The sequence below is a fragment of the Tilletiopsis washingtonensis genome (assembly GCF_003144115.1).
Source record: "Tilletiopsis washingtonensis strain MCA 4186 unplaced genomic scaffold FA09scaffold_9, whole genome shotgun sequence".
NCBI lineage: Eukaryota > Fungi > Basidiomycota > Exobasidiomycetes > Entylomatales > Tilletiopsis > Tilletiopsis washingtonensis.
In genome coordinates this window covers 236,422-260,729 of record NW_020312006.1, presented here as the reverse complement: position 1 = coordinate 260,729, position 24,308 = coordinate 236,422, and the positions used below count along the sequence as shown (strand labels likewise).

The following is a 24,308-nucleotide window of genomic DNA, read 5'->3' as shown; positions in this document are numbered from 1 at the left end:
CGCGCTGGCGCTCAGGGGCTGAGCGCGCCGCCGCGGCGCCGCATAAAGCGAGGCGCCGCGAGCGCCGTGCCCCTGCTTCACCCCCACCACCTCCCATCCGCATTCCATCCGCCATGCTGCCCTTCGTAGCCGTTCTCGCCCTCTCTCTCAACCTCCTGCTGGCCAGCATGCAGCGCACCGCCACGCACGGCGCGCTGCTCGCGCTGCTGCTGCCCGAGCCAGTGTGCGTCGCTGCGGATGCATCCATCCGCTCGACGCGCTCTCGAGCCGCATCGTGCGGATGGATGCCGCGAGCCGCGCGGTGCTGACGCTCTCTCCGCCTCTCAGGCATGCTCCGACACTGCACATCAGCACCAGCTTCGAGCCCGTCGCTCAGCAGGTGCTCCTCCCGACTCCCACCACGCTCTTCGCGTCCGCGCGCGTCGCGTCGCGCACCACCGCGGCGCGCCCCATCCCCCTCTCTGCCTCGCCGCTCGCGGCTGGTGTACCTATCTTATCCCCTATTCTTACTATTCTTATCTCACTTCATGTCTTCATGAGACCCCCGCGCGCGCAAAAGGAGCGCCGGCCATTGCGCGCGGCGACGGCGACGGCAGCAGTGCCGGGTCCTGCAGAACGTGCGGCGCAAGCGGAGCGCGCACGGCAGGAGGAGCGTGCTGCGCAGCACAAGCGCGCACGGAAGGCAGCAGCACGGGTGCAGCGTGCAAGTGCGGAGCTCGGCCTGCACCAGAAGCTGCAGATGGACAGGGAGCTTCGGACGCTGGAAGCATGGGAGGGCTGGAGGGCGGCCGAGCGCCGGCGGCGGCATCGGCAGGATCGCCACGGCTGCTTGTGGGAGGGGAAGATCAAGGAGTCCGGCTGGCTGCATAGCGCCCTCTGGAACTACCGCACGGAGATGAAGGAGACGGAGATGAACCCGGTGATGAAGACGGTAAGAGAGGAGACGGACCTCGACCTGTTCTTCTTCGGCATGGGCCTGAGCCCGCCGAAGACTCGCAAGCCGCGGCGATCACGCCCGGTGCGCGCTTGAGCAGCTCAGGCGTCGCAGGGCGCAGGCAAATGGCGCGGGGCAAGAGAAGCGGAACGTGAACGGAGGGCAGAGGTGACGGCATAAGGCGACGGCGAGCAAGGACGCTGCACAAGGTACAGGCCAGACGGCCCCCTGAGGCAGGAACGGCGAGGGCAACGAAGGGAGCGGGGCACGCGACTTGGTGCAGGAGCGGCGACGGAGGCATCGCACGCGCGAGGGTGGCCAAGTGAAGCAGTGGCTGCAGTAGGCAATCAGGGTGGAGAGAGGCTGCCAAAGGCACTCGCCTCGCTCCGACAGGAGCGAGAGAGAAAAGGGTCGGGCCCCTCTCGCAGCGGTGTAAGCATAACGGCTCGAGGGTCTCCCCTCGGGCCGGATGCGCAGTCCCTCACTCTTTGCCTCGGGGGCGAAGGCACATGCCCGCCTCTTTTGCATCTTCCTGTGGATCTGTCTGCCCTCGTGTCACAAGCGTTCGCCTTCGCCTTAGCCGTTCCGCATCACAGCTCCTGCCTTCGCTCCCTAAGACACTCTCAAAGTCCTGGGCCTTGGGGGCATACCCGAAGCCTTCCAAGTCCAGTGTCTGAGCGAGCCGCCGTCGAAAAGCCTGATCTGAAGTCCGAAGAACATGCTCCGCGACACTCACAATACTGCCCCAAGCCCGCTGCGCCCCCTCTTGTCCACACCCGTCCGAGTCGGCTCTTCTCTCTTGTCTCTCTCGCTCCGCCTTGATCACATGCCTTGACCCGCACCGAAGCCATAAGTGCGAGGCAAGTTGAGAGGGAGGCAGACCCTTAGCTTTCAATTGATCGCTGCGCTCAACACTGTGTGACTATCTGACTGTGTGAAGAAGAGCGACGCGTGCAGAAAGCTGCCTGACGATGACGACGACGCTGAGCCGCGACGCGACGTCGAGGAGACGCCGCGATGACGACGCTGCCCCGACATCAATACTGCCTGCTGTATGATGCTGACTCTGCGCCTCTGGGTGCACTGTGGCGCTGACACGGCGCTGCGGCGCTGGCGGAAAACGAGCGATGCAGCGTGCCGCGCGTGCCACGCCGCAAAGCTCACCGATGATGACGACGACGCTGCAGCCGCGACGCGACGTCGAGGAGGCGCCGCGATGACGACGCTGCCCCGACATCGATACTGCCTACTGCCTGATGCTGACTCTGCGCCTCTCGGTGCGCCGTGACGCTGTCACGGCGCTGCGGCGCTGGCGGAAAACGAGCGATGCTGGCTTGCGCGCGGCGCGGCGCTGCCTGCTGCCTGGCGCCGAGCGCGTCGCCGACGGCACAGGCGGCGCACGATGCACGACGAGGAGAAGTGTGACGCATGGCATTCGAGCTGCGCACGACGATGACGAAGAAGAGGCGGCGGTGGAGAGGATGGGTGCTCGCTGCTTCGCTGCCTGGCTGCGGCGCTCGCTGCGCTGCGGCTGCCTTGCCGCGCTGGCCCGGCGTCGGCGTCGGGTGCAGGACGAGGCGGAGGAGGTGGAAGAGAGCGAGAAGGTGGCGGAGGAGGAGGAGAAGAAGGAAGAGGAGGAGGAGGAGGAGGAGGAGGAGGAGGAGGAGGAGACGATGCAGAGCAGAGGTCGTGGCGAGACGCGAACGGCATCGAGCGGCGCGCTCGAGCGTTCGCCGCTTCGAAGATCGAAGCGGCGGACGCTCGCGCCTCGCCTCGATCGCCCTCGGTGCACTTCCGCGCCGAGGCGACTCGCAGGCGGGCACTGCAGCAGCGTCCTTCAGTACGTTCCCGGAACGCACTCACGGAGACAGACGAGGTGCCGCTGGCCTCGACCATCTTGAAGAGGGCGGCTGGCAGAGCGCAGGCGCAGCGCGCTTGCGCTCGGGCTGCGAGGTGTGTGACGGTGTGAAGCTGCTCGCTTGCTGGCTGATGCTGCCCACTGCCTGCTGCTGAGCATGCGTGATGCTGCACGCGTGCGGTCGGGGCAGAGAAGGAGGAGATGACGCCGCGACGGCGAAGAGCAAAGGATGTGGTGGTGGAAAAGGCAGCGCGCTGACGCTCTCGGGCCGCCGCCGCGGCGCGACGTCGCGCCGGCATGCGCGCGCGGCGCCAGAGCTGGCCTGTTTGGAATTGAACAGGCCAGCTCTGCTCAGGTGCATCTTCCGCGTCGCCGGCGACGTGGATCGCTGCTCCACGCACTCGTCCTCGCCTGAGCGACAGAGCAAGCTCGCCGTTCGGACAGCTGAGCCTCGAGCTCGAGGCTAGGCCACGCACGCGGCCTACTTGAGAGCATAGGCCGCGTGCGTGGCCTCGCGTCTCACTTAGCATGCCGTCCTTAAGTGAGACGCAAGCCCTGCTCGGACCCGCCTTCGCGTCGAGCATCCCACGCCGCTGCTAGCTGGGCAGCGAGAGCGACGCTGGCTCTGCGTCGCATCGAACGCATTGCTCGCTGCGCCACGCTCATCGCACTCGCTCGGCGAGTGCTCGTGCTCGTGCTCGTCACGCCTCGCGGACCTCGCGCTGGCTGGGTGCGCGAGGCGCCTCGTGGACGTCGCCGGACGCTTCTCCTTCTTCTTCAGCTGCACACGTGTCACGTTCCTTCGCCGCTCTCGCCCATGTCAACGTCCATCGCTCTCTAAGCCGATGACCTGCGCTGACCAGCCGCCGAAGAAGCTCATACGATGACTTCCACTCGAGGCCTCGTTCGCCTTTCCACGCCGAGAACGGAGAGTAGTGGAGAGGGCGTCTATGTGTGGCATTACGTCGTGACTTTCGTGTGACTATGGCGTCCCGGCATCGTTCTTCTCAGCGTGCGTCGCCTTCTCTCCTTCCTTCTGCTTCTCCGCTCTGCGCTCCCTCGACGAGTGCAGCGACTGCGAGGCGAAGAACGCAGCGGCCGTCAGCACGGCGATGCCCGCCATGACGACGCCGGCGATGGTGGCGCCTCGGAAGCCGCGCTGCTCGTCGGTGCCGTTGCGATTCGTGTGCACCTCGACTGTGCCTGCGAGCGTCTCAGTCAGAGGCAGTGACGTGGCTGGAGAGCGAAAGGCAACTCACCGGCGATGCCGAGGCCGATCGAGATCGAGTAGTTGACGAACGTGGCCACGATGGAGGCAGCCAGGCCCTGGTGCTCCTTCGGCATGCTGTTGCTGAGGATGAGCGTCGACGCCGGGAAGGAAATGTCCATGCCAAACGGCGTGAGGAGTGTCGAGACGAAGGCTGGCCAGAAGAAAGGTCAGACAAGGCTGCGAGCGGAGAATGACACGGGCACGCATGGCTCACCCTGACCCCAGTAGATCTGGCCGACGGGCCGGAACGCCATGACGGCGCTGCCCACGAAGAAGCCGAGCATCGAGATGAGCAGCAGTGCGCTCGGCGGCACGCGATGGAAGAGCGCTGCCGTCGCCAGGCCAGCGACTAGGCCCGCAAAGCAGACTGGCGAGGCGCGAGCTGTGATGAGCAGGCCGTTGGCGCCCTCGAGCGTCATCTGCTGGTAGTAGTAGAACACCCAGACGCCAAACGAGCCCCAGCCGCCGACGAGGCACGCCAGCACGAAGCTCGTCGAGCCGGAGAAGGTGTGGTAGGGCAAGATCGGGTGCCCCACGCGAGGCTCGATGAAGAGAAAGCCGCCGAGCAGCAGCAGGCCGAGGATGAGAAAGACGAGCACGTAGGAGGTGTCCCAGCCGACGAGCGGCGCTTGGTTGAAGGCGAAGTTGACGAAGCAGAGGCCGAGAACGCCAAGCAGGGCGCCGGGCAGATCGAGCGTCCGAGAAGCGTGCTTGAGCGAAAGACGAGGCGGCGCGACTTCGTCTGCGGGAATGACGAGCAGCGTGCCGACTGCCAGCGCGGCGCAGAGGATGCAGAGCAGGTAGTACGCCCACTGCCATCCTACCGTCTCGGCGAGCAGACTGGCGAACACAGCGCCGACGATGAAGCCGCTTGGCGCACAGGCGCCGTACAGACCAAAGGCAAGCGCCTTGCGTGGGCCGTTGCGGTACGTGCGTCCGAGAATGGCGAGCGAATTGGGCAGGAGCAGCGCGGGCCCGATGCCCTGGATGGCGCGGAAAACGTCAAAGGGAATGATCGTCGGCGCGTACGAGGAGAGCCCGCAGCCGAGTGACCCGAGCGAGAACCAGACGTAGCCGATCACGAAGAGTCGACGATGGCCGTACACGTCACCAAGGCGCCCAGCGATGAGGATGCAGGCGCCGACTGCGAGCCGCGTGCGTCAACCTCTGGCCCTGGGTGCGGCAGCTGGCGCTCGACTCACCAGTCAAGCTATACGCAGCCGCCGTCCAGCTGAGCTGGCCAGCATCGCTCACTCCAAACGAAGCGCCAATGACATGCAGTGGCGCGATGTTCTGTCCCAGTGCCGCCTGCGTCAGGAGCTGGGTGGAGGTGATGAGGAGCAGGAAGATGATCTCGCGCGGCAGCGACATGTGCACGCCGAGGAACGGCGAGGAGTCGTCGATCGCGCCTGCCGTGGGCTGTGCATCCTCGAGCGGCACATCGGACGGCGTAGCGGCCCGCCCATGCCGCCCAGCGCCCTCGAGATGCTCCTGCGAGCGCGACACGCCCGTGGAGGCCTCGCTGCTCGCAACCGCCATGGCGGCAGACGACGACGTGCCGAGCAGAGAGGCTGGTGTGCGGAGCGGCCGGCACGAGTAAGGTGTGCTGGGTGAGCCGAGCGACGATGGTGGTGGTGGTGCGGAGCAAAGCGAGGGTCCGGATGAAGCGGCGGGTGCTGATCTTAAGGGCTCGCGGTTCTTCCGCCAGGGATTTTTGCTGCTGTGGAGGCCGCGCGCCGCTCGCGCCGCGGCGCCCTTTCCCAGATGGGCGCGCGAGCAACACGCTCGTCCCTCCTTAACTCCGGACCGAGGTGTGCCCGTCTCTCAGATCCGTCGCTCGGTGCCGCAAGCGACATGGTGCGACACGCCCGAGCACCTGCTGTCCTCGTCTCGGACGCTGACTGGCAGACGTACCTGCAACAGCCGCTGACAGAGTGCAGCTGCGGCGGACAACACGCCTTGCGCCGGACACGAGATGCGCCTGGCGGACGACCTCGCAGCGACCTGAAGCATGCAGCAACGCTAGCAGCATGCTTTCTCGCCCGAGGTCGAGGCAGCCATGAGGTGAATACGGCCTGCATCTAGCACGTTCGAGAGCAGCACGTCCGCCGGTGGCGGTGCTCGCCTTTCAGCTGGCAGAAGGAAGCGTCTGGCGCGAGGCACTCGTCAGGGGGCACGCCGTCTCGCCGCCGGAAAGCGCAGCAAGGCACGCCGCGAGTCGAGGACGCCTGAGCAGCACGAATCCACGCTCCTTCTTCTGGCCGCAGCAGCATCATCACGACCGCCCACCTCTTGAATGCTGCGCCTAGCTCGACGCTCTCCAGCCTTCCTCTCGGCGTCGCCTTGCGAGCTGCCAGTAGCAGCTGCCCTCTGAGCGGCAGAGAAGAAGGCCGCCGAGGCTGATGAGAGAAGCTGTGCTGCGCTGGCCGCGCTGGCCAGCTCGAGCAGCAGTAGGGGGTAAAGTGGCAGGTCCAACATCCACTGCGCCTCGGCCTCGCCGCGCTGCCGCCCTCTCGCGACCGGCTGTCGATGCCCGCGCCAGCTCGGCCGCGTTCGGCACGGAGGTGTTGCTCTCGATATAGCACCTCGCCTTCTCGGCGCATGGGCGGACGAGCAACATCTACCCGCTCTTCGAGGTGGAGAAGCCCAGTGTTGGTCTCGTGAGCGTCGAGCTCGGTGCAGCGCTTCACTCCTTGCTTTCTCTCCACTCTCGCTTCTCGTACCTCCTCTCATCGCGCAGCTCCACGCGAACCCGACTGTGCATCACCTATCATGAGCTTCGCACTAGCTCCTCGAGCGCCTCTTCCTTCTCCCTCTCCCACTTCCCCTCCTCCCTTTCTCGCAGCCGCAGTCGCTGCGCCGCTATCTCGACGCTGCGATGACGGTCTCTGTGCGCTCACCACAACGACGACCCTCTACTGGACGCCTTCTCCCTCGACGTCCACCATCTGCAGCACCCTCACCTCCTCCACCTGGATCGAGAACGTCTGGGAGACGGCCTACTCTACGAGCTGGAGCACGCTTACGTTGCAGGCTACGCCCGTGCCCGTCGAGACGCGCACTAGCACCGTGTATACTACACGCACCAGCACGACGACGGGCATAGCGACGGGGAGGCCATGCTGTTCGAGCTCGAGTCGAAGAAGAAGAGCTATGGAGAGATGGGATGCGGCGAGAGTAGAAGCGAGATGGGCAGGCGACGACGTCGTCACGTCTACGGCCACGCTCGTGGAGCAAGCGACGACGACGGCATGGTACACTCCTTCCTCTTCCTGGGCGCCCAGCCCAACGCCGACATGGGACGCAGGACAAGGGACGTGCGACATGAGCTGCTACGACTCTCCCTCCACCTCCGACGATGGCGGACACGGCGATGCAGAGCAGACGCAAGGCAGCATCGCTTCGCAGTGCGGCTGCTCCTTTGCGTGGATCAGCCTCTTCTTCGGCGGTGTGCCTTCGAAGGGTGGCGACTTCTTCGCGTAAGTCGTGACTCTCTTGGCCTGTCGAGAGCGCTTCGCTCACCATCTTCTCTCGACACGCAGCTCGGTCATCTTCTTTCGTGAGGCATTCGTCTCGCCTCTCCCGGTCACAAAGCTGACCAGACATCGCAGTGGCTTTCACTGCACTTTTCCTCATCGCCTCCTATCGACTCTGGCACTGGGCAGCCGTCGACAAATAGTGCGTTCCTCTCCTGGTCCCGCTTCATCTCTGTTCGCCACTGACGCAAGAGATCTCGCAGCGTCTTCATGAATCTGCTCCCACTCGTGCTCGCCTGCTTCATCCTGCTCATCAGCATGGCTACACGGTACGTGCCTCTATCTCCCTCTCTCCATTGTCCTCGCTCATCTCGTCGCAGTGTCTACGCCTCGAACAACACGCCTTCAACCTCGCACCTCCTCGCTTTGCAGCTCCTCTCTTTCCTGGCGCTGCCTCTCCTCGTCGATCCCTGTCTGCAGCTCGTCGGCTTGCTCTCTCGCCGCGCACAGCCCGGCGGCTATCTCGATCTGGGCGCTGCCTTCTGCCGCACCATGAACGGCGTCGGCCTGCTGCTGTACTGTGTTGCTGGGGCGGTGCAGATCGTTTGTGAGTCCAGACGTGATGATGGAAGAGTAGAGCATAGCTGATGAAGGAAGGCCAGTCGTCAACAACTTGGAGCGCGGCGGAGGATCCTGCGATGCTGCCTCGCTCGCAACGTTACCCTTCGTGGCCGATCTGCTGGTGCTCATTGCACTCATCTTCAGTCTGCTGCTGTGAGTGCCTCTCGCCCCTTCTTCGTTTGCGTGCTTGTGCCCTCGCTGACACGGCAGCGTGACACCTCGCAGTGTGATTCTTGCGAGACTACGCAGCTATCTCGAAGGCTTCATCCTCATCCACCTCGGCGTCATCCATCTCTTTCTGCTCACGTGCGTTTGCCTCTTTCCTCTCTCTCTCTACTCACGAGCTCACCTCTCTCCTCGCAAACAGCGCGACCGTCGTCCGTCTCCTGCGCGACGTCTCGGCCGTGCAGATCGCAGCGCGCGGATGGGCACACTGGAGCCCTCCGAACGCAGCAACGCAGCTCGTTGCTCAATGCTGGAGCGGCGCTCGCTCCATCGATTGGAGTGCTCTACGAGCGATCCGAAGCGGCGCAGATTCACCACTTGCGTTCTGGGTCTTCTGGGTGCTTTGCTTGCTGTACGTTCGCCCGCTCCCTCTCCCCTCGCGCTCAGCGACTGACGACTTTCTCTCTCTCTCTCTGCCCCTCCGAGCACAGGCTGGCAACGCTCTTCCTGCTCGCCGTCAACCTCCCAGCGTACACTTCCTCCTCTCCGCCTCCAGCTGCCATGCCCGACTCGGCGCGCTATCAACTCTGCTACGACACCTCTGGCGGAGCAGCAGCTTTCAAGCGCGGTGCGTTCCTCGCCTCCCTCTGCCACGTCTTCCTTCCCTTAGCTGCCGCACAGCTGACGCGAGCTTCGTCTGCGCTCACAGTGGAGAACCCCGGCGCGCCAACGCTTCCGACGGGCGAGCCGCTGTACGAGCTCATCCGCGGCGATGATGGCGAGTGGAACGTCCGGCAGGCCACTGCGCCGACCGTGGGTGGGCCGGGCAGCTACGCCACCTTCACGCCTTGGTACCGCTAGCCTGTGCGCAGCGCCGAGCATGCCCCTCATCCTCTCCCTCTTCCTTCTTGATGTTACCCCGCCTCGCCTGCCCCTGCGCTTTGCCATGCCATCTCTTGCATCTCCTGCTGTCAGGCGTGCGCCTCTTCGCATGTGCCTCCTCGCTCACCTCTTCCCCTCTCTGCACGGCTCGCTTGAGCCTCTCTCCTCGCCTCCAGCTTCAGCTTTCACAAGCTTCACGCATCACTCGCGCTGGCATGAGGTATCGTCTGTTCTCTTTCGTTTCGTAAGAAGCTAGGTCGACAGCGACGCGGAGAAAGGTGGTGGCTCAGAAGGGGGGTACTAGGTGTGAAGGCAAACGGCGGAAGACGGTCGAGCAAGGATGCGCAAAGATGGGTGGTGCCCCCTTCTCAAGCTGGATAGAGGGGCCCGTTGACTTCGCTCTCCGAATCGACTGGCGGCTTACGAGCGTGGGTTGTGCTCTGCGCGCTCAGTATTTGAGAATGATGTAGAGGGCGTGGATGATCTGAAGAGGGAGGAGGAGTCAGTGTGAGCCACGAGAGAACGAAGTATGAGAGATGGAGAGGTCGGGGTGCTGGCTGAGCCGAGGGCGGCGCAGGGCGCGCGGCAACAGGGCGCATGGCGACAGGGCCCTTGCCGCTATCTCCATGGTCTCCATCGCCCTGCCTTGCCGACATCGAGGAGGCGCTCGTGCCTTGCCATCCTCGAGTCGACTAGGCCCGAGCGGAGTGCACACCGCTTTGCACTGCCCATCTGCTCTCCGTCGCCCTCCATCCGTCCGACTCTGCTCGCCCTCCGCCTCGCCTCTCTATCCCCATACTCACGCCAGGGATGTAACCAAGGATGGTCAGGAGCACGCTGCGAGTAGTCACATGTCAGCACGCAGTCACGATGCGCAGGTAGGCGCAGAGGAGACTCACTTGATCCAGAAGTCAGCCGTGCAGCCGCGCTCGAGGAAGACACCGAGCGGCGGCACGAAGATGGCGAAGAAGATCTTGACGACTGATGACGACGATGGGCGAAGCGAGGCGCAGCGAGGCAAGGGAGTGAAAGGGAGAGAAAAGTGATGTGTCAGCAAATGCACCTGGCCCACACAGGAAGTGGATCAAGCAACCCTTGCCGGCCATGAGCTGCGTGGCGAGCCAATCATCTTCGTGCGCACAGCAAGACGCCGATTGACAATCGACGTGCATGTGCGCACGGAGATGACGGGCTCGCCATGCAGCTCCTGGATGGCAGAGGCGGAGGCGTGTGCCAGAGCAGGCGTGCGCCGGCGCACAGAGTGAAGCGCCAGACGAGGGGCGGACGATGTCTGCGGCCTCGCGACAGAGGAAACCTGTCTCGAGCCGCTGCTAGGATGCGGCACTGCGCTGTGCTGGAGGCGCAGGCCCGGAGCCCATGCAGCTGCTGTGCATCCATCTGCCTAGACGTGTGCCTAGACGTGGAGCGCGCGCAGACGCGCGCTGGTCCCTGTACCTCAAGCGCACGGCTGCGATGCCAGGGCTCTCCTTTGAGCGACAGCGGCGACGACAGCGCCGTGCACGGCTCGACGACTCCTCGTACGCAGCAACAAGCAGCGAGCAGAACGGCAGTAGTCGAGGGGCATACGCACTGTCAGAGCAGGTGAACGGCATGTTGGGCAGATGATGGGTGGTGGATGGTGGTGGGGTGCGAAGCGTGGCTGAGGCGAGACGGGCGCTTTATACGCTGCGTGAGCTGCGCACGTTTTGCGCGGGCCCGCCGCGCAGGACGGAAGCAGAGGCACGCAGGCGGCACAGCCATCGAGCGCCGAGCGCACCCTGCGCCAGCAGCGCCAGCATCTCCGCTGCCGGCGTGCCGAAGCGCCCGACGTCGTCATCGGCGCTGCTGCGACGCTTGGCTGCTGCTCTCTCCTCGCGCTCTTGCCCTCTCGGCACCGCACCTGGGCCGCTGAGCTAGTCTCAAGCCACACCCTCTCTCGCAGCGCACCGAGCGTCGTCTCGGCACATCCACCGCGCACGCTGCGCTGCCGCGCTGCTGCGTCTGGGCAAGCGCACCGCCTCGCGCTGCGCACCTCGAGATGCCGCCGGTCCACGCGCGATGACGCAGCGGCGCTGCGCCGCGCCGATCTTGGCTCTCTCTCTCGCTTGCCGCCCGCCCCTATATCCGGCCGCACGTGACGGGCCTCCTCCTCCGCTGCGCCATCCTCGGCAGGCCTTGCTCGCCGCGGGGCAAGGCAAGCTCTTGGCAAGCCAGCCCGGCGTGGCTAGCAAGCGGCTCGAGCGGCCCGACGCGGGCGGCGGCGGGTCATGCATGAGGCACGCTGAGGAAGGGGTGCTTGCCGAGCCTCGGGCCATGTGTTGGTCTCGAGCCTCGTCACAGCGATGTCGGGCCTCGCCGCACGAAGCAGACACACACGTCTCTATGCCTCAGCAAAGCGCGCGTTCGCCAACATGTCAGCAGCTCGGCTCGCTTCAGCTCGAGGTGTGCTGCCTGTGAGGAGCTGCGCGAGAGAGAGAGAGGACATCGCTAGCTGGCGTGAGCGCCGCGGTGGAGGTTCGCTTTGAGCGTGGGAGCAGCTGGCGCGCCCTCAAGGTGCACGGAGCACCCCGCTTCGCGCCGTTGCTCTTCTCTTCATCATCCCAAGTCGAGCCTGCAGACGACGCCAGCGTGAGGCAGCTCAAGGCACTCAAGGCTCGTTCTGCGCCCAAGCACAGCCAGCTCAGCTCAAGCGCGACGAGCAACACAGCCAGGGGTGCAGCCGCAGCCGAGTTCGCTCCACTTTCGCCTCACTCGCCTCAAGCATGTCGCTCGATCCACTGCAGCGTCTGCCCCTCGAGCTCTCTCTGCATCTCTGTTCTTACCTCCCTCTCTCCACTCTCTCCTCCTTACATCTCACCAGTTCATCCTGGCACGCCTTCCTCGACGCCCACGCCGAGATTCTCTATCGCTTCTGCGCCTACGAGCTGCTCGCGCCGGCGCGTCAGGCAAGATGGACGACGGGCAATGGCAAGGGCAAGGCGCCGTTACGGGGCGATGAGAGTCTGGAGACGCTGCTTGGCGCGAAGCAGAACGTGAGGCCAGAGTACTGGAACGTCGAGGGATGGCGAGAGTTCTGTGCGTACCGCTTCTCCCTCGCAGCTCGCTCGCCGCACCTGACACGCCCCGCAGGCAAACGCAGCGTACAGCTCTCTCAGCAATGGGCCTCTCCCACGCCCATCATCTCCTCCAAGCATCTGCCCCTCTCTCATCTCATCTGGCGCTTCCGCATCGACTTTTCCGCGCGTCTGCTCATCTCCACCGCACATCAAGGCGGGCTATTTGTCCACGATCTCGACGATGCGACGCTGCTGTGGTCGCTGCCGAAAGATCAGGTGGACGGTCATGCGCACCTCGAGTATGATGATGGCACGCTTGTGTATGATACGGGAGAGAGGAGCCTGAGAGCTTGGAGACGCGCGGATTTGATGGGCGTCAAGGATGTGAGTTGGAGCGAGGCAACGACGCAAGAGGTGCTGACGCTGGTGAGAGCAGGCAAAGAGAGGTCACTTCATCCAGCTCGACAAGGACTTGACTCATCCCGTGCGAACGCGAGGCTTTCAACTGCGCTACCCGTGCGTTGCCTCTCTCCTCACTTGCTCTACTCTGCTGATGCGTGCTCGGCACCTGGCAGCACCCTCTGCGTCGTCTCGGACATGGGCCAAGCCTTCATCTGGGATCTCTCCCTCTCCACGCCCAAGCTGCTCAGAACGCTTGATATCATCCCGGGAGCAGTAGGACATCTGGAGCAGAACGACACGCACGTCTTGTTCTCGCTCGGCCGTGAGTGCTTGCGCTTCTCCTTGCGCTGTTGATGGCTACGCTGACGCTAGAGACAACCTATGTCTGGTAGTGCATGGCTATCACTTCTACGCCGAGGACAGCGACGCGGACGATGGGCGCATGCTCAACCCTGCCGATCTCGAGCTGAACGGCGCAAACATCTTCCACGTCGAGCACCAGCGCGTCGACACGCCGGCAGCGCCCATCATTCCTGATCGCGAGCGCAGCGGCAGCAGTGGAGGCAGCGACGGCAATGCCTCGACGCTGAGTAGGGCAGACCATGTGGTGCTGCGCGTGCGGCCGGGCCCGTATCCCGAGGCAAAGCAGGGCGGCGAGAGGCGAATGCATCTGGAGGACGACGAGTGGGGAGCGGGGATGATTCGAGGAGCAGTGTTCGTCGGCGTCAGCAAAGGGTGAGTCTGTGACATGCCCTTCAAAGCACAGTACAGCGAGTCGCTGATTGCTCGCCGTCATGGACTCAGAGGAAGAGTGTTGGTATGCACCGACTGGCCGGGCTACTTGGATGGCAGCGCGCAGGCAGATACTTGCGTGTCGATCGTGGAGTGCCTGGAGCCTAGTGCGTCCTCTCCATCTCCTCTCTTTGCGCAGGTAGATCAGGCAGAACTGACGAGGCCGCAGCAGATGGGCTACAGGATCTCGGCGGGTGGCTGACGATGGGCGCTGGAAGGGCGGCGTTTGAGGTGCAGTGAGTCTCTTGCTGCTCTCCTGATCTCTTCGCGTCTCGCTAGTGCTGACATCGTCGGCGGCCAGTGATCGAGTCTACATCCTCCAGCTGCCCACACACGGGCTACTCGATGCGTCAGACCGCCAGCCGGTACTGCATGCGCTGCAGTCGAATGCACACGTATGTTGCTGTTGCCACTCTCTCGCCTTCGCACCTGAACCCATGCCTGTGCTCCACGCAGCCCAAAGTGCCGCTGCCGATCTCCTTCATGCAGCTAACCGAGGTACGTCCTGCCCTTCTCCCCTGTACCTCTCCACTGACGCCCTCGCACAGGACTCGCTCCTGACAACGTACGCGTGGATCCAAGTCGTGCGCGCACCGCACATCCACATCGAGGTGCAGAAGTCGGTGCGCATCGCCAGCTGGGCGTACTTGGAGGGTCAGCAAGCTGGATGGACGACTACGGGTAATGAGAAGGAGGGAGAGGAGGAGGAGAAGGTCGCTAAGGCGGCGCTTTGGCTTGAGGTTGGAGAGGAGGAGAGCGAGGCGGAGGATGAATGAATAAGAATGGGTCACGCGCGAGTCGCAGAGCACCTGAGACGGACCCCTTCAGGCGCAGCTGTAGCTCGGGCGAGCACATGTATGCTACTTTGTACTTCCGCTGAGCGACCTCTTGATTCTGCGCCAGACTTGAGCGCTGCTCACCGAGATGCAGCTGCGGAGGAGGGCAGAGAAGCGTCTCCTCGGCCATGCGCGCGTCGGCGAGGCGCGGAGGCTTTGCGCTGCGAGATCCCGCGGAGGCGCCCTCCACACGCCGCTCCGCCCAGATCTGGCTTGCTGCCGCGCCCGAGGAGAAGCATCAGCAGCAGCGTCAGCGTCTCCATTCGCACGCCGTCTTGGCGCGAGTAGCACTGCCTTCAGATCGCTCAGGCAAGAGAGGCATGCGCTCCGCTTCATTCCGAGAGCGAGGCATGCCCCGCTCAGGAGGCGGAGCGCCAGGGCCGAAGAGCTGGCGCGGGAAGCTCTAGCCGGCGGGCGCGGAACTCGGACTCGCTCGTCGGACTGCCGCAGCCGAAGCTGGTGCTGCTCTTGCATCCCTCAGCAGGGGAGTCAGCTTGCTCTCTTGCTCTCATGCTGTGCGGCTTGCCGTGCCCGAGAGCGAGGAGCCCCACACCGTCAAGGGAACGCTCCGAGGGCGGCTTGCTCGAGTGAGATCTGTTCCGGTGCGCGCCGTGGTACGGCCGCGGATGCACGTCACCGGCTGCCGCCGCACCGCACGCCGTGCTCCGGCGGGCGGGAAGCGCGAAGGGACGCGCTTGCGCCGCATTGAGCCGCGGCTCGGCGCAGCCGAGGAAAGGGAGCGGCGTCATGGCCACTTTTGACGCCGCAGCCGCAGCTGCAAAGGCAGCCCCTTCCCTTCCTCGCTCGTCCCTGGCTCGCCGCTCTGCCTCTCACTCCCACAGCATCCTCGCAGCAGCAAGCACACCCGTCTCGCATCCATCGCAGCCCCGCGCTGCACCCCGCACCCACCATGGCCGCCATGCCCGAGCTCGACCGCGAGTCGTCGCGCCTCTCCAGCGGCTCCAAGTCGCGCACGTCGCGCGCGCGCAACGCCGCACACCGCGTCTCGTACCGCGGCGCCTCGAAGCTCAAGCAGGTCGCTTCGCACGCGCGCGCACGCACCGAGGGCGACAAGGGCGACGCCGCGGCCGAGGCACAGGCGGCCAATGCGCAGATCAAGGGCTTCGAGGGTGTCTTTCCCGTGCCGGCGGCCGGCTGCCGGCCCAAGCCGCCCGCTGCGCTCTCGCCGTCGCAGCAGGTGGCGCTCGACGGCATGCTCTCGCACTTCCGCGACACGAAGCAGTTCCCCACATCGCTCAAGCCCGACGCAGAGCAGCGCGAGGCAAACGACTGGGAGAAGCTGCGTCTGCTCTCGCGCGAGTCGCTGCTGCGCTACCTGCGCGCCAGCAAGTGGGACCTGAGCACGGCAAAGAAGCGCCTGACAGACACGATTGCGTGGCGGAGGGAGTTTGGCGTGGATGAGCTGGTGGATGAGGAGATGAGCGAGGAGGCAAAGTGCGGAAAGGAGACGGTGCTTGGATACGACAAGCATGCGAGGCCATTGCACTACATGCATCCGCACCGCAACGACACGAAGGTGAGTCGTCAAGACGAAGCAGCTTGCGCGTGGGCTATAGCTCGCACGCGAGTCGGCGCTGATGCCGCCGCTTGCCTGGTCATCAGGAGACGCCAAGGCAGATGCAGTTTGCCGTCTGGATCCTCGAGCGTTCCGTCGACCTCATGCCGCCGGGCAGCGAGCAGCTGGCGCTCCTCATCAACTTTGACCACCGCAGCCGCAACCCGACGAGCATTGCCAATGCCAAACTCATGCTCTACATTCTCCAAGTGAGCAATGCTGCACAGAAGCGCAGCTGCGAGCGCGTGGCTGATGGACTGCCCGCAGAACCACTACGTCGAGCGCCTGGGCGTGGCGCTTTGCATCAATGGTGAGTGCGCGTGAGCATGTGGCACGCAGGACATGCAGCTGACTTGCTGATGTCGCGCACAGTGCCGTGGATCTTCAAGGCCTTCTGGTCGGGCATCCAGCCCTTCATCGACCCCGTGACGAAGAGCAAGTGCAAGTTCGACGAGGCGATCAAGGACGAGGTGCCGCTGGAGCAGCTCAGCGCCGACTTGTGCGTGCAGCGCACAACAGCAAGCGTGCCAGTGCGGCAAGCTGACCTCTCCTTCGCAGTGGCGGAGAGCTGGATCCAAAGTACAACCACGACGCCTACTGGCCCGAGCTCGTGGCAGTCTGCAAGCAGCGGCGCGACGACATGCTTCGGCGCTTCCGCGAGTCGTGCAACTCGGAGGTGGGCGCCTCCGAGTGGGTCATTCTTGGCGGTGACGATGCGGAGGCGCCGTTCAACAAGAAGGACCTGCATGAGCTGGCCGAGGGCGCGGAGGACAAGCAGGCGGTCGGCCTGACGCAGGGCGGAGAGAAGGCGCCAGTGGCACACGTCGATGATGAGAAGGCACGCCAAGCGCGGGAAGAGGCGATTGCGAAGAGCAACGAGCGCGTCGAGGCTGCTACGCCGGCGGCTGGCCTGGGTCCGGACGACACGACGGAAAACCCACTGGAGAAGTTCACGACTGCCGGCCTGGCTCCTGCCTCTCAAGCTGCGGCTGCCGTCACGCCGGGCGAGAAGTACGTCACTCCCATGGCCCAGCCAGCCTCGCACCCGATCGAGCGCGAGTTCGAGGTGCCGCCGTCGCCGGCCTCCGCCTCCTCCAAGGCCATCGAGCGCGTCGCGACGGAGGACACTGCCGTCTCGTCCGGCTCGCGTCCCAGCTCGGCGTCCGGCAAGGCCAAGGCCTTCTTCGGCTCGCTGAAGCGCTCGAACAAGGGCAGCAAGAACGGCAAGAGCAGCAAGCACGACATGCATCACATCGCCGCCGAGATCAGCGCCGGTCTGGGCGCCGGCGCCGCAGCGGCGGCAGCGGCACTGCAGAAGACGGCGAAGAAGCACGAGGAGAAGGCCGAGGCTGCGGCGCGCGAGGCGGAGGCGAAGAAGGCGGAGGAGAGCACGGCGTCGGCCGTCAAGGCAGATGCGGCAGCTGCGCCGAGCGCTGCGACAGCGGCAGAGACGTCGGAGGCACCGCAGGAGGCATCAGACGGCGCGACGCAGGATCCGGACGCCGCTGCAGCTGCGGCCGTCGACGGCTCCGACTCGCCGGCCGCTGCCGCACCCACGCCAGCAAGCAAGCCCGTCTCTGTGCTGCTCTTCGCCTCTGCCCGCGAGGCAGCCGGCACGGCAGCCATGTCGATCACTCTGCCTTCAGCGTCGCTTGCGCTCGCCGACCTGCCGGAGCTCCTGCTCGCTGAACAAGCCAAGAGCAACAAGGGCGACGCAGAGGCACTCAAGCGCATCCTGAGCGCGGCGCAGTGGAGCGTGGATCAGGAGATGGTCGATGAGGAGCAGGTCAAGACGACGCTGCTCAAGGGCGGCGAGGAGGTGGCGCCCATCACGCCCGTCAGCGGCGGCTGAGCGGCTTGCGCGCTTCTCTCGCACCTCTCGGCCACGCTTCCTCCATCATCCCCTCCCTCTCTTCATCCCCCTCCACACACTCTCTTTGCACTGTCCTGCGACCGTCTTACACACGCTTTGGTCACCCTCATTGCCCCCGCCCGCGTATCCACACGCGCCACCTAGTACCCTACCACGCGCGAGACACGACCCAACGAATTCCCCTGCCTTCCAGCATCCCATCCTTGCCGCTGCGCAGCCCCAGTAATCAACGCTTCTCTCACACGCTCCCGCGCTGGGAATCGGATGCGATTGAGGGGAGAGACGAGAGGCATGGAACGTGAGTGTGAGATGCGAGAGTTGTCGTGTGGATGATGGGCCGGCGCGGAGATGGCGTGGGTGGTAGTACAGACCGCTCGAAGCGGGTGGCGAAGAGACGTGAGACGGGGACACAGAGAGAGAGGGCGGCGAGCAGCAGCAGCAGCAGCGTGCGCAGTGGCGCAGGCGGCAGACTACCACTCAAAGTCGGAGGAGAGCTTGCTGAAGACGTAGTCGCGGCCGTCGATGCTCGCGACGCCGTCCTTGAGCACGCACTTCCACTTGTTTTTGACGCGCTGCACCTGCAAAGTGAGGCATCACGGCATCAGTAGCTGCCAGAGAGAGAGAGAGCCACGCGCACAGGTTCGGCCACGCACCTTGTCGTACAGACACAGCACCATGTCCTCTCCCTCAATCTCTCCCACCTCCTGCTCCTCCTCGTCCGAATCATCAAGGTCCGACGTAATCTCATCCGTCGCCTCTGCACGCTTGCGCTTCTCGCCCGCGCGCTCCTTGCCGTTCTTGACGGCCTCGTTCTCCTCCTCGTTCTCCGCACGCGGAGGGCGGCCGCCGTCGGTGCGTGCGGCCTTGCGCGCGTCAGAGGCGGCGCCGGACGACGAGCCCTCGCCGACGTCGGCCTTGCTGGGGTCCACGACGGGCACGTGCGGATGCTTGACGTTGGGCTTGATCTCCTTCTCGCCCTTGCCCTTGCGGCCGCCGGCGCCGCTGCCGCGCGACGGCTGTGCGGCACCGTCGAACTCTGCCACGCCCGTCGCGACGATCTTGGTCTCCCAGCTCTGCAAGCCATGACACAGATCAGCCACCGTCAGGCTGAGAGATCCGAGGTCCATCTCCGTCCAGCACCACTCACGCGCTGCAGCTCCTCGAGCACCTCGCGCTCAATGCCTACATCGTCAAAGTCCTGCCGGATGTTGGCGATGACATCGTCGATGATGGTGCGGTACGTCGCCGACTGAGCCGCGCAGAAGAGCGCATGTTCAACATGCAGCACAGGCCATTGCTATTGCACAGAGCTGCTCACCACAGCCTTGTTGCTCATTGCTGCCCTGCCTCCAAGCCGCTGGCCAGCCGATCCGTGCGCCGGAGTCGCGTTGCGTGTGCGTGCCGATGCGCACAGCAGGAGAGACGTGCGGCGCAGCGGATGTGCTGGAGCTCAGGAGCAGGCGTGGCAGGCGTGAGTGCGAAGGTGTGGCGGGCCGGACGGAGGTGCGCCTCAGGGGGATGATGCGGTGCGGAGGAGAGCTGCGCGGGCGCGCCTTATATACGCCGTGGCGACGGCGGCACAGCCCAGCCGAGGCCGGCCCAGGCGGGGCGCGCACGTGATGCTATTTTTTGGCGGCGGCGCGCGGCGGAGCGCGGCGGGAAGATGCTCAGGCCGCTGCCTGCTGCTCTGCCACAGCCACACCACCACCTCCTCTTGCCCTCTCCTCATCATGGCCAAGGCAGCAGCAGCATCTGCCGACAAGGCGCCTGTGCGCAAGTCGGCGCGCACCTCCAGCGTCTCCATCGCCACGCCGCCCAAGGCCGCGCCCTCCAAGGCCAAGGCCGCCTCGCCCAAGGCCTCGCCCAAAGTCTCGCTCAAGGCGGCCGACAAGGCGCTCGACGCAAAGGCAGCACCCAAGAAGTTGCTGCCGTCGCCCAAGGACGCCAAGAAGCTCGGCGACAAGACGGCTGCGGCCGTCGTCGGCACCAAGCGCGCCGCACCCGCCGCGGCCGCGGGCGAGCCGGCGCCGGGCAAGAAGCAGAAGGGCATCCTCAAGCAGGCCGGCGACAAGGCGGCCAAGAAGAGCCCGCTCGTCTCTGAGGCGCCCGTGGAGTCTGATGCAGAGGAGGAGGAGGCTGACGACGCAGATGTGCTCAAGGGCCTCGAGGTCAGCGGCAGCGAGAGCGAGGCGGACTCGTCGGAGGAGGACGCCGACGAGGACGGCGACAGCGACGAGGAGGACGAGGCGGCGATCAAGAAGGGCCTCGAGAGCATCGAGAAGCTGAAGATGCCCAGCTCGAAGGACGACGTCGAGGTCAAGGCGCGGCTGGATGCCGTCGCGAAGAAGAGAAAGGCTGGACAGGGCGAGGTGAGTGACGAAGCCAGGCGCTGCCCACAGGACTAGGCCGCATGTGTCTCTCGACCGGCGTGTGCTCATGCTGGGTGACTCGCTACAGGTGCAGCCGTCGGTGCTCTACGTCGGTCGGTTGCCTAAGTCCTTCATCGAGCCCGCGCTGCGTTCCTACCTGATGCAGTTTGGCGATGTCCTGCGGCTGCGCATCTCTCGGAATCGGCGCACGGGCGCACCGAAGCACTACGCCTTCGTCGAGTTTGCCGATGCAGACGTGGCGCGCATCGTGCGCGAGACGATGGACAACTACCTCGTCGACGGCAGATTACTGCAGGTGCGAGAGGTGCCCAAGGAGAAGGTGCACCCTGCCATGTGGGTCGGCGCGGGACAGAAGTGGCGAAAGGTGCCGGCGGACAGACGGGCACGAGTGCAGCACGACAAGGTGAGTGGCCCAGCCTTGCTCCTGAGTTGAAGTGCTCTTGCTGACGCTGACTTGTCTCTCTCTGCCGCGCCATCCAGCCAAAGACGGCAGAGCAGCGCTCGCTCGTGGAGAAGAAGCTGCTCGAGCGCCAGGCGAAGCGCAAGGAGGCCATCAAGAAGGCCGGCATCGAGTACGACTTTGAGGGCTACGTGAGTTGCAGCATGCTCCGTCGAGGCTCCTGGCTACGCAGCGTTGCTGACCGCTTGTGCCCCACGTGTGTAGACTGCATGAGGCTTGCTTATTCCGTCACCTGTCCACGTTCCTCGCGCATCATCTCACTACATACTCTTCATGCTCTCGCTGCTGCACTCTGCTGTGCCTGTTCTTGGGCAGCACACGATCTTGCGCGTCTCGCTCGCGCACGCCTCGTGACGCGACCACATCTTCTGCCTGAGAGATGTCGTGCGGCATTGCAGTTGTGTTGTACAAGAGGGGTCGGAGGTCACTAATGATACCGGAAAGAAGCCACGGCGAGGAAGAGGAGCAAGAGCCACGAGCTGCGAGCTAAGCCGAGAGGACCGCCTCGGCGCCGCCGGCCTTCTTGACGCTGTGCCACATCTCGCGTCAGCACGAAGACCTGTCACTCCCTCGCGGCACAGCGTAGAGACTCACGCCCTCCGGATCTCGCCCGCCGTCTTCTGCCATGGATTGTCGACCTTGTCGCGCGCCATGGCCTCAAAGTCGTCGGCGTAGCGCTCCACGAGGCGCTGCAGCCAGCTGCGCTCGGCTTGCGACTGATGCCGCGGCACCGGACGTGCAGTTGCTGCCAGCGCGGTGAGGGCTGGAGCGCGAGCAAAGTGTCAGCTGGTGCGCTCCCTGCGACTGGCAGTGCAGTGCAGCGATCGGCCTGCTGCGCCTGCGGCAGAGCGCCGAAGCGCGACACGTGTGCCGAGCAGCAGCAGCCGATGCGCCAGAGCTCGACGCGCAACTCACATTGAACGACCGGGTTCTCCTCCGTCTGACTGCCCGCAATGTCATCCACCTCCTCGCTCGTGCTCCTCTCCTCTGCCTCGCCGTCCAGCTGCTCCTCGACGCGGCCCAGCGCCTCCATGGGCCGTCCCCACGGCGTCGCACTGGCCGCCGCGCGCTCCTCCTCGCCGTCGTCGACAACCGTCACGTTGCCGTCTGCGTCGCGCACGATGCGCGCCATGCCCTTGCGCACGCCCTTTGGGCCCGTGGGCGCCGACGGCAGCGTGCTGCTGCGCTTCACCTCTGCGCCGCCCGAGTCGCGCAGCGAGAGGTCGGGCAGCAGGCCGAGCTTTGCGTAGCTAGCAGATGCGCACATCAGTAGTAGCCCCAGACGGCGGCGCCTGCGCATGCACACTCACTTCTGCCGCACCGTCAGCTTGCCGTCCCACTGCTCCTTGAGCACGTCGGGCCCCTTGACGGTGGCTGCGCGCGCCAGGCGCTTCTTGATTTCGCGCTTGGCCGACGGCGACGGCTTGTTGGACTTGCCCGAGCGGGCCTTGCGGCGCTGTTGCGGCTTGGCCATGGTGTGTGCGTGGGTGAGGATGTGGTGGTGCGAGAGGCGTGAGGTAGAGGCGGAGGCGCGACACGCCTTGGCTCAGAGCAGGCTGTGCCAAAATTCTGGCTGGGCGCCGCGGCCGCGTCACGTGGCGCGTGGGAGCAGCGCGCGCTTCCTTCTGCGAAGACAGCCGAAGCCGCCGCTGCGCACAGACGCGGCCCGCGGTGCCTCGACTCCACCTCGAAGGGCACGCGGGCACGCAGCGGAGCAGCTTCACATCCACCATCTCCTAACCACACACCCACACTCCATCATGGCACCCATCGCACCTCCCGTCCTCTGGGCACAGCGCTCGTCGGAGGACGAGCCGGAGAAGGTGTGTGTCCTCGCCGCACCTGCTCTTCCTTCGCACCCGCTCACTGCCTGCACGCCGCTCCGCAGAACATCGTGCTCCTGACCATCGAGGCGCCTAACCTGCAGCCGGCGCCCGCCACCAAGCTCGAGCTCAAGCCCACCGGCTTCTCCTTTGAGGCAAAGGTCGGCGACAAGGCAAAGGGCATCGAGGAGAAGGAGTACAAGTTCGACCTCGACACGTTTGGCGAGATCATCCCCGAAGTGAGTGGGTGGCGCGGCAGTGGGAGGGGGCGGCGCGGCGGTGCCGCAGATGAGCGTGGAAAGGCCGTGGGCTTGTCTCAGCGAGAGGCATACGTCCCTTTTCGCCTTGGCTGTGGCACCGCAGCACGCCACGCGCATGCCCCATATCTAGCACGTCTGACCTCCTGCTGCAGGAGTCCAAGATCCACCAGACGACGAAGCACATCTTTGTCGTGCTGCGCAAGAAGGAGCAGAAGCTGGAGTACTGGCCGCGCCTCTCCAAGGACAAGGCGCGGCTGCACAACGTCAAGGTGCGTGTGGCATGAGCTGCGGGCATGCAAGATGTGATTGGGCTCGTTGCTGACACTTGCTTGGACGCGCGGCGCAGACGGACTTCGACAAGTGGGTCGACGAGGACGAGCAGGATGGCGCGGAGGACCCGACGAGCGGCATGGAGGGCATGGGCGGCAGTGAGTTCTGGCCTTCGCACGTCTGCGTCTTCGGGGCCCCTGAGCTAATCGCAGCGCCTCCCTTCTTCAGTGGACCCGCGGATGATGGCACAGATGGTGCGTGCTTCGCATGCTCGCCCGCACTCGAGCTTGGTAGCTGACGCGCTTCCACTCCTAGGGCGGCGGCGGCATGGGCGGCATGGGCGGCATGGGCGGCATGGGCGGCATGGGCGGAGGCATGGGCGGCATGGACATGGCCTCGATGCTGGGCGGCATGGGCGGCGGTGCAGGAGGCGCCGGCGGCATGGACCTCAACGCGCTCAGTGAGTGCTAGTTCTTGGCATCTCTGCGCTTTCCTAGCGAAGCAGCGCTTACCCTCTTTCGTCGCAGTGCAACAGATGCAGGGCGGCGGCGCAGGCGGCATGCCTGACTTCGGCGACGACGACGACGAGGAGGGCGACGATGAGGAGGAGGCTCCGGCTGCTGCTGATGCTTCGGCACCGGCTGCGTCGGCTGCGGACGTCGAGAAGGTCGACTAAGTGCTGTCTCTTTCGCTGCTGCATATGCACACGACGTAGGGGAAGCTGCTCAGATTCCATCGGCTTTCGTCATTCTGCTGCCCCCACGACTGCCTTCGAGCGCTTCTGGAGCATAAGGATGCAAGCACATAATGGTCTGACTCGGCCCTCCGTCCGGGTAATACAAAATCAATTGCTCAAAGCGCGCGATGTGCGCAAAAAGGAGGTGGAACAGAGCGGACCAAGGGTGGTCGTAGCTCGAATGCCTCCCGTCCGTTGTCGCCTTGGAGACTTTCGATTGGCTTGGGGGGGGGGGGGGCATCGAAGAGGCTCGGAAAGGCGGCCCAGACGTCGCACGGCCGACGGCCACGCTGGCTGGGTTCTCTCTCTCTCCTTCGGAGAGCTGCTACTCGGCGCGTTTCCCAAGGAGGAAAAAGCGCAGGGGCGGCGGAAAAGTGGCGTGCGAGAGGCATGAGCTGTCAGCGCGCCTTGAACCAGAATGCGCAGCAACACTGCTGCTCGTGCGATGTTGCGCGCACGCCGCAACCCCTCTCATGAGCCGAGCCTCGCGCCTGCAGCATTCCAGAGGCTAAGCTGGGTGGCTCGAAGGGCGCCTCCTCTGGCAGCGGGGGGTTAGCCTCGTGCGAGGCACGCCCTCCAGCTTTCTCGCTCACGAGAGAGAGAGAGAGAGAGAGAGAGAGAGAGAGAG

At 65.0% G+C, this 24,308-nt stretch overlaps 12 protein-coding genes across 12 annotated transcripts; 8 read left to right on the top strand and 4 right to left on the bottom strand.

The window, feature by feature from the left end:
* Nucleotides 1–167: 167 nt before the first annotated feature.
* FA09DRAFT_338320 (hypothetical protein) lies at nt 168–1,030 on the top strand (the record flags this gene model as incomplete). The annotated part of the gene is made up of 3 exons (XM_025744089.1): nt 168–223; nt 328–484; nt 560–1,030. 3 exons carry the CDS (start codon nt 168–170, stop codon nt 1,028–1,030), a joined length of 684 nt encoding a protein of 227 aa, XP_025598735.1.
* Nucleotides 1,031–1,987: 957 nt separating this feature from the next.
* On the top strand, nt 1,988–3,033 carry FA09DRAFT_265166 (hypothetical protein). The gene has a single exon (XM_025739761.1). The coding sequence runs from the start codon at nt 2,191–2,193 to the stop codon at nt 2,833–2,835; it is 645 nt and encodes a 214-aa protein (XP_025598734.1). The 5' UTR covers nt 1,988–2,190; the 3' UTR covers nt 2,836–3,033.
* Nucleotides 3,034–3,774: 741 nt separating this feature from the next.
* FA09DRAFT_296920 (YOR378W-like protein) lies at nt 3,775–5,433 on the bottom strand (the record flags this gene model as incomplete). Its single annotated transcript, XM_025740184.1, has 4 exons — nt 3,775–3,995; nt 4,052–4,213; nt 4,277–5,206; nt 5,265–5,433. 4 exons carry the CDS (start codon nt 5,431–5,433, stop codon nt 3,775–3,777), a joined length of 1,482 nt encoding a protein of 493 aa, XP_025598733.1.
* A 1,953-nt stretch (nt 5,434–7,386) lies between these two features.
* FA09DRAFT_338318 (hypothetical protein) lies at nt 7,387–9,185 on the top strand (the record flags this gene model as incomplete). The annotated part of the gene is made up of 10 exons (XM_025744088.1): nt 7,387–7,541; nt 7,605–7,621; nt 7,674–7,740; nt 7,802–7,867; nt 7,919–8,145; nt 8,201–8,312; nt 8,385–8,465; nt 8,527–8,736; nt 8,816–8,952; nt 9,034–9,185. The coding sequence occupies 10 exons, from the start codon at nt 7,387–7,389 to the stop codon at nt 9,183–9,185; spliced, it is 1,224 nt and encodes a 407-aa protein (XP_025598732.1).
* A 469-nt stretch (nt 9,186–9,654) lies between these two features.
* On the bottom strand, nt 9,655–10,819 carry FA09DRAFT_338317 (UPF0057-domain-containing protein; the record flags this gene model as incomplete). The annotated part of the gene is made up of 4 exons (XM_025744087.1): nt 9,655–9,690; nt 10,010–10,043; nt 10,106–10,187; nt 10,798–10,819. 4 exons carry the CDS (start codon nt 10,817–10,819, stop codon nt 9,655–9,657), a joined length of 174 nt encoding a protein of 57 aa, XP_025598731.1.
* Nucleotides 10,820–11,799: 980 nt separating this feature from the next.
* FA09DRAFT_345849 (hypothetical protein) lies at nt 11,800–14,354 on the top strand. The gene is made up of 10 exons (XM_025744720.1): nt 11,800–12,281; nt 12,336–12,646; nt 12,699–12,778; nt 12,838–12,986; nt 13,057–13,399; nt 13,469–13,563; nt 13,626–13,692; nt 13,758–13,851; nt 13,913–13,954; nt 14,005–14,354. Exons 1-10 carry the CDS (start codon nt 11,969–11,971, stop codon nt 14,230–14,232), a joined length of 1,722 nt encoding a protein of 573 aa, XP_025598730.1. The 5' UTR covers nt 11,800–11,968; the 3' UTR covers nt 14,233–14,354.
* FA09DRAFT_264635 (hypothetical protein) lies at nt 14,200–15,065 on the top strand. Its single transcript, XM_025739759.1, has one exon. It carries the CDS (start codon nt 14,381–14,383, stop codon nt 14,999–15,001), a length of 621 nt encoding a protein of 206 aa, XP_025598729.1. The 5' UTR covers nt 14,200–14,380; the 3' UTR covers nt 15,002–15,065.
* Nucleotides 15,066–15,202: 137 nt separating this feature from the next.
* Nucleotides 15,203–18,103, top strand: FA09DRAFT_357233 (hypothetical protein; the record flags this gene model as incomplete). Its single annotated transcript, XM_025744858.1, has 5 exons — nt 15,203–15,829; nt 15,916–16,077; nt 16,136–16,178; nt 16,241–16,367; nt 16,427–18,103. 5 exons carry the CDS (start codon nt 15,203–15,205, stop codon nt 17,718–17,720), a joined length of 2,253 nt encoding a protein of 750 aa, XP_025598728.1. The 3' UTR covers nt 17,721–18,103.
* Nucleotides 17,993–19,089, bottom strand: FA09DRAFT_329506 (TFIIA-domain-containing protein). The gene is made up of 4 exons (XM_025742208.1): nt 19,060–19,089; nt 18,889–18,990; nt 18,395–18,814; nt 17,993–18,319 (listed from the first exon to the last, which is right to left on the bottom strand). Exons 1-4 carry the CDS (start codon nt 19,075–19,077, stop codon nt 18,212–18,214), a joined length of 648 nt encoding a protein of 215 aa, XP_025598727.1. The 5' UTR covers nt 19,078–19,089; the 3' UTR covers nt 17,993–18,211.
* A 345-nt stretch (nt 19,090–19,434) lies between these two features.
* FA09DRAFT_329505 (RNA-binding domain-containing protein) lies at nt 19,435–21,018 on the top strand. Its single transcript, XM_025742207.1, has 4 exons — nt 19,435–20,110; nt 20,199–20,534; nt 20,612–20,722; nt 20,796–21,018. Exons 1-4 carry the CDS (start codon nt 19,472–19,474, stop codon nt 20,802–20,804), a joined length of 1,095 nt encoding a protein of 364 aa, XP_025598726.1. The 5' UTR covers nt 19,435–19,471; the 3' UTR covers nt 20,805–21,018.
* FA09DRAFT_329504 (hypothetical protein) lies at nt 20,962–22,068 on the bottom strand (the record flags this gene model as incomplete). Its single annotated transcript, XM_025742206.1, has 4 exons — nt 20,962–21,120; nt 21,186–21,354; nt 21,507–21,841; nt 21,902–22,068. The coding sequence occupies 4 exons, from the start codon at nt 22,063–22,065 to the stop codon at nt 21,078–21,080; spliced, it is 711 nt and encodes a 236-aa protein (XP_025598725.1). The 3' UTR covers nt 20,962–21,077.
* Nucleotides 22,069–22,319: 251 nt separating this feature from the next.
* Nucleotides 22,320–23,620, top strand: FA09DRAFT_317930 (HSP20-like chaperone; the record flags this gene model as incomplete). The annotated part of the gene is made up of 7 exons (XM_025740891.1): nt 22,320–22,414; nt 22,480–22,653; nt 22,827–22,943; nt 23,021–23,102; nt 23,173–23,198; nt 23,260–23,404; nt 23,472–23,620. The coding sequence occupies exons 1-7, from the start codon at nt 22,352–22,354 to the stop codon at nt 23,618–23,620; spliced, it is 756 nt and encodes a 251-aa protein (XP_025598724.1). The 5' UTR covers nt 22,320–22,351.
* Nucleotides 23,621–24,308: the final 688 nt, after the last annotated feature.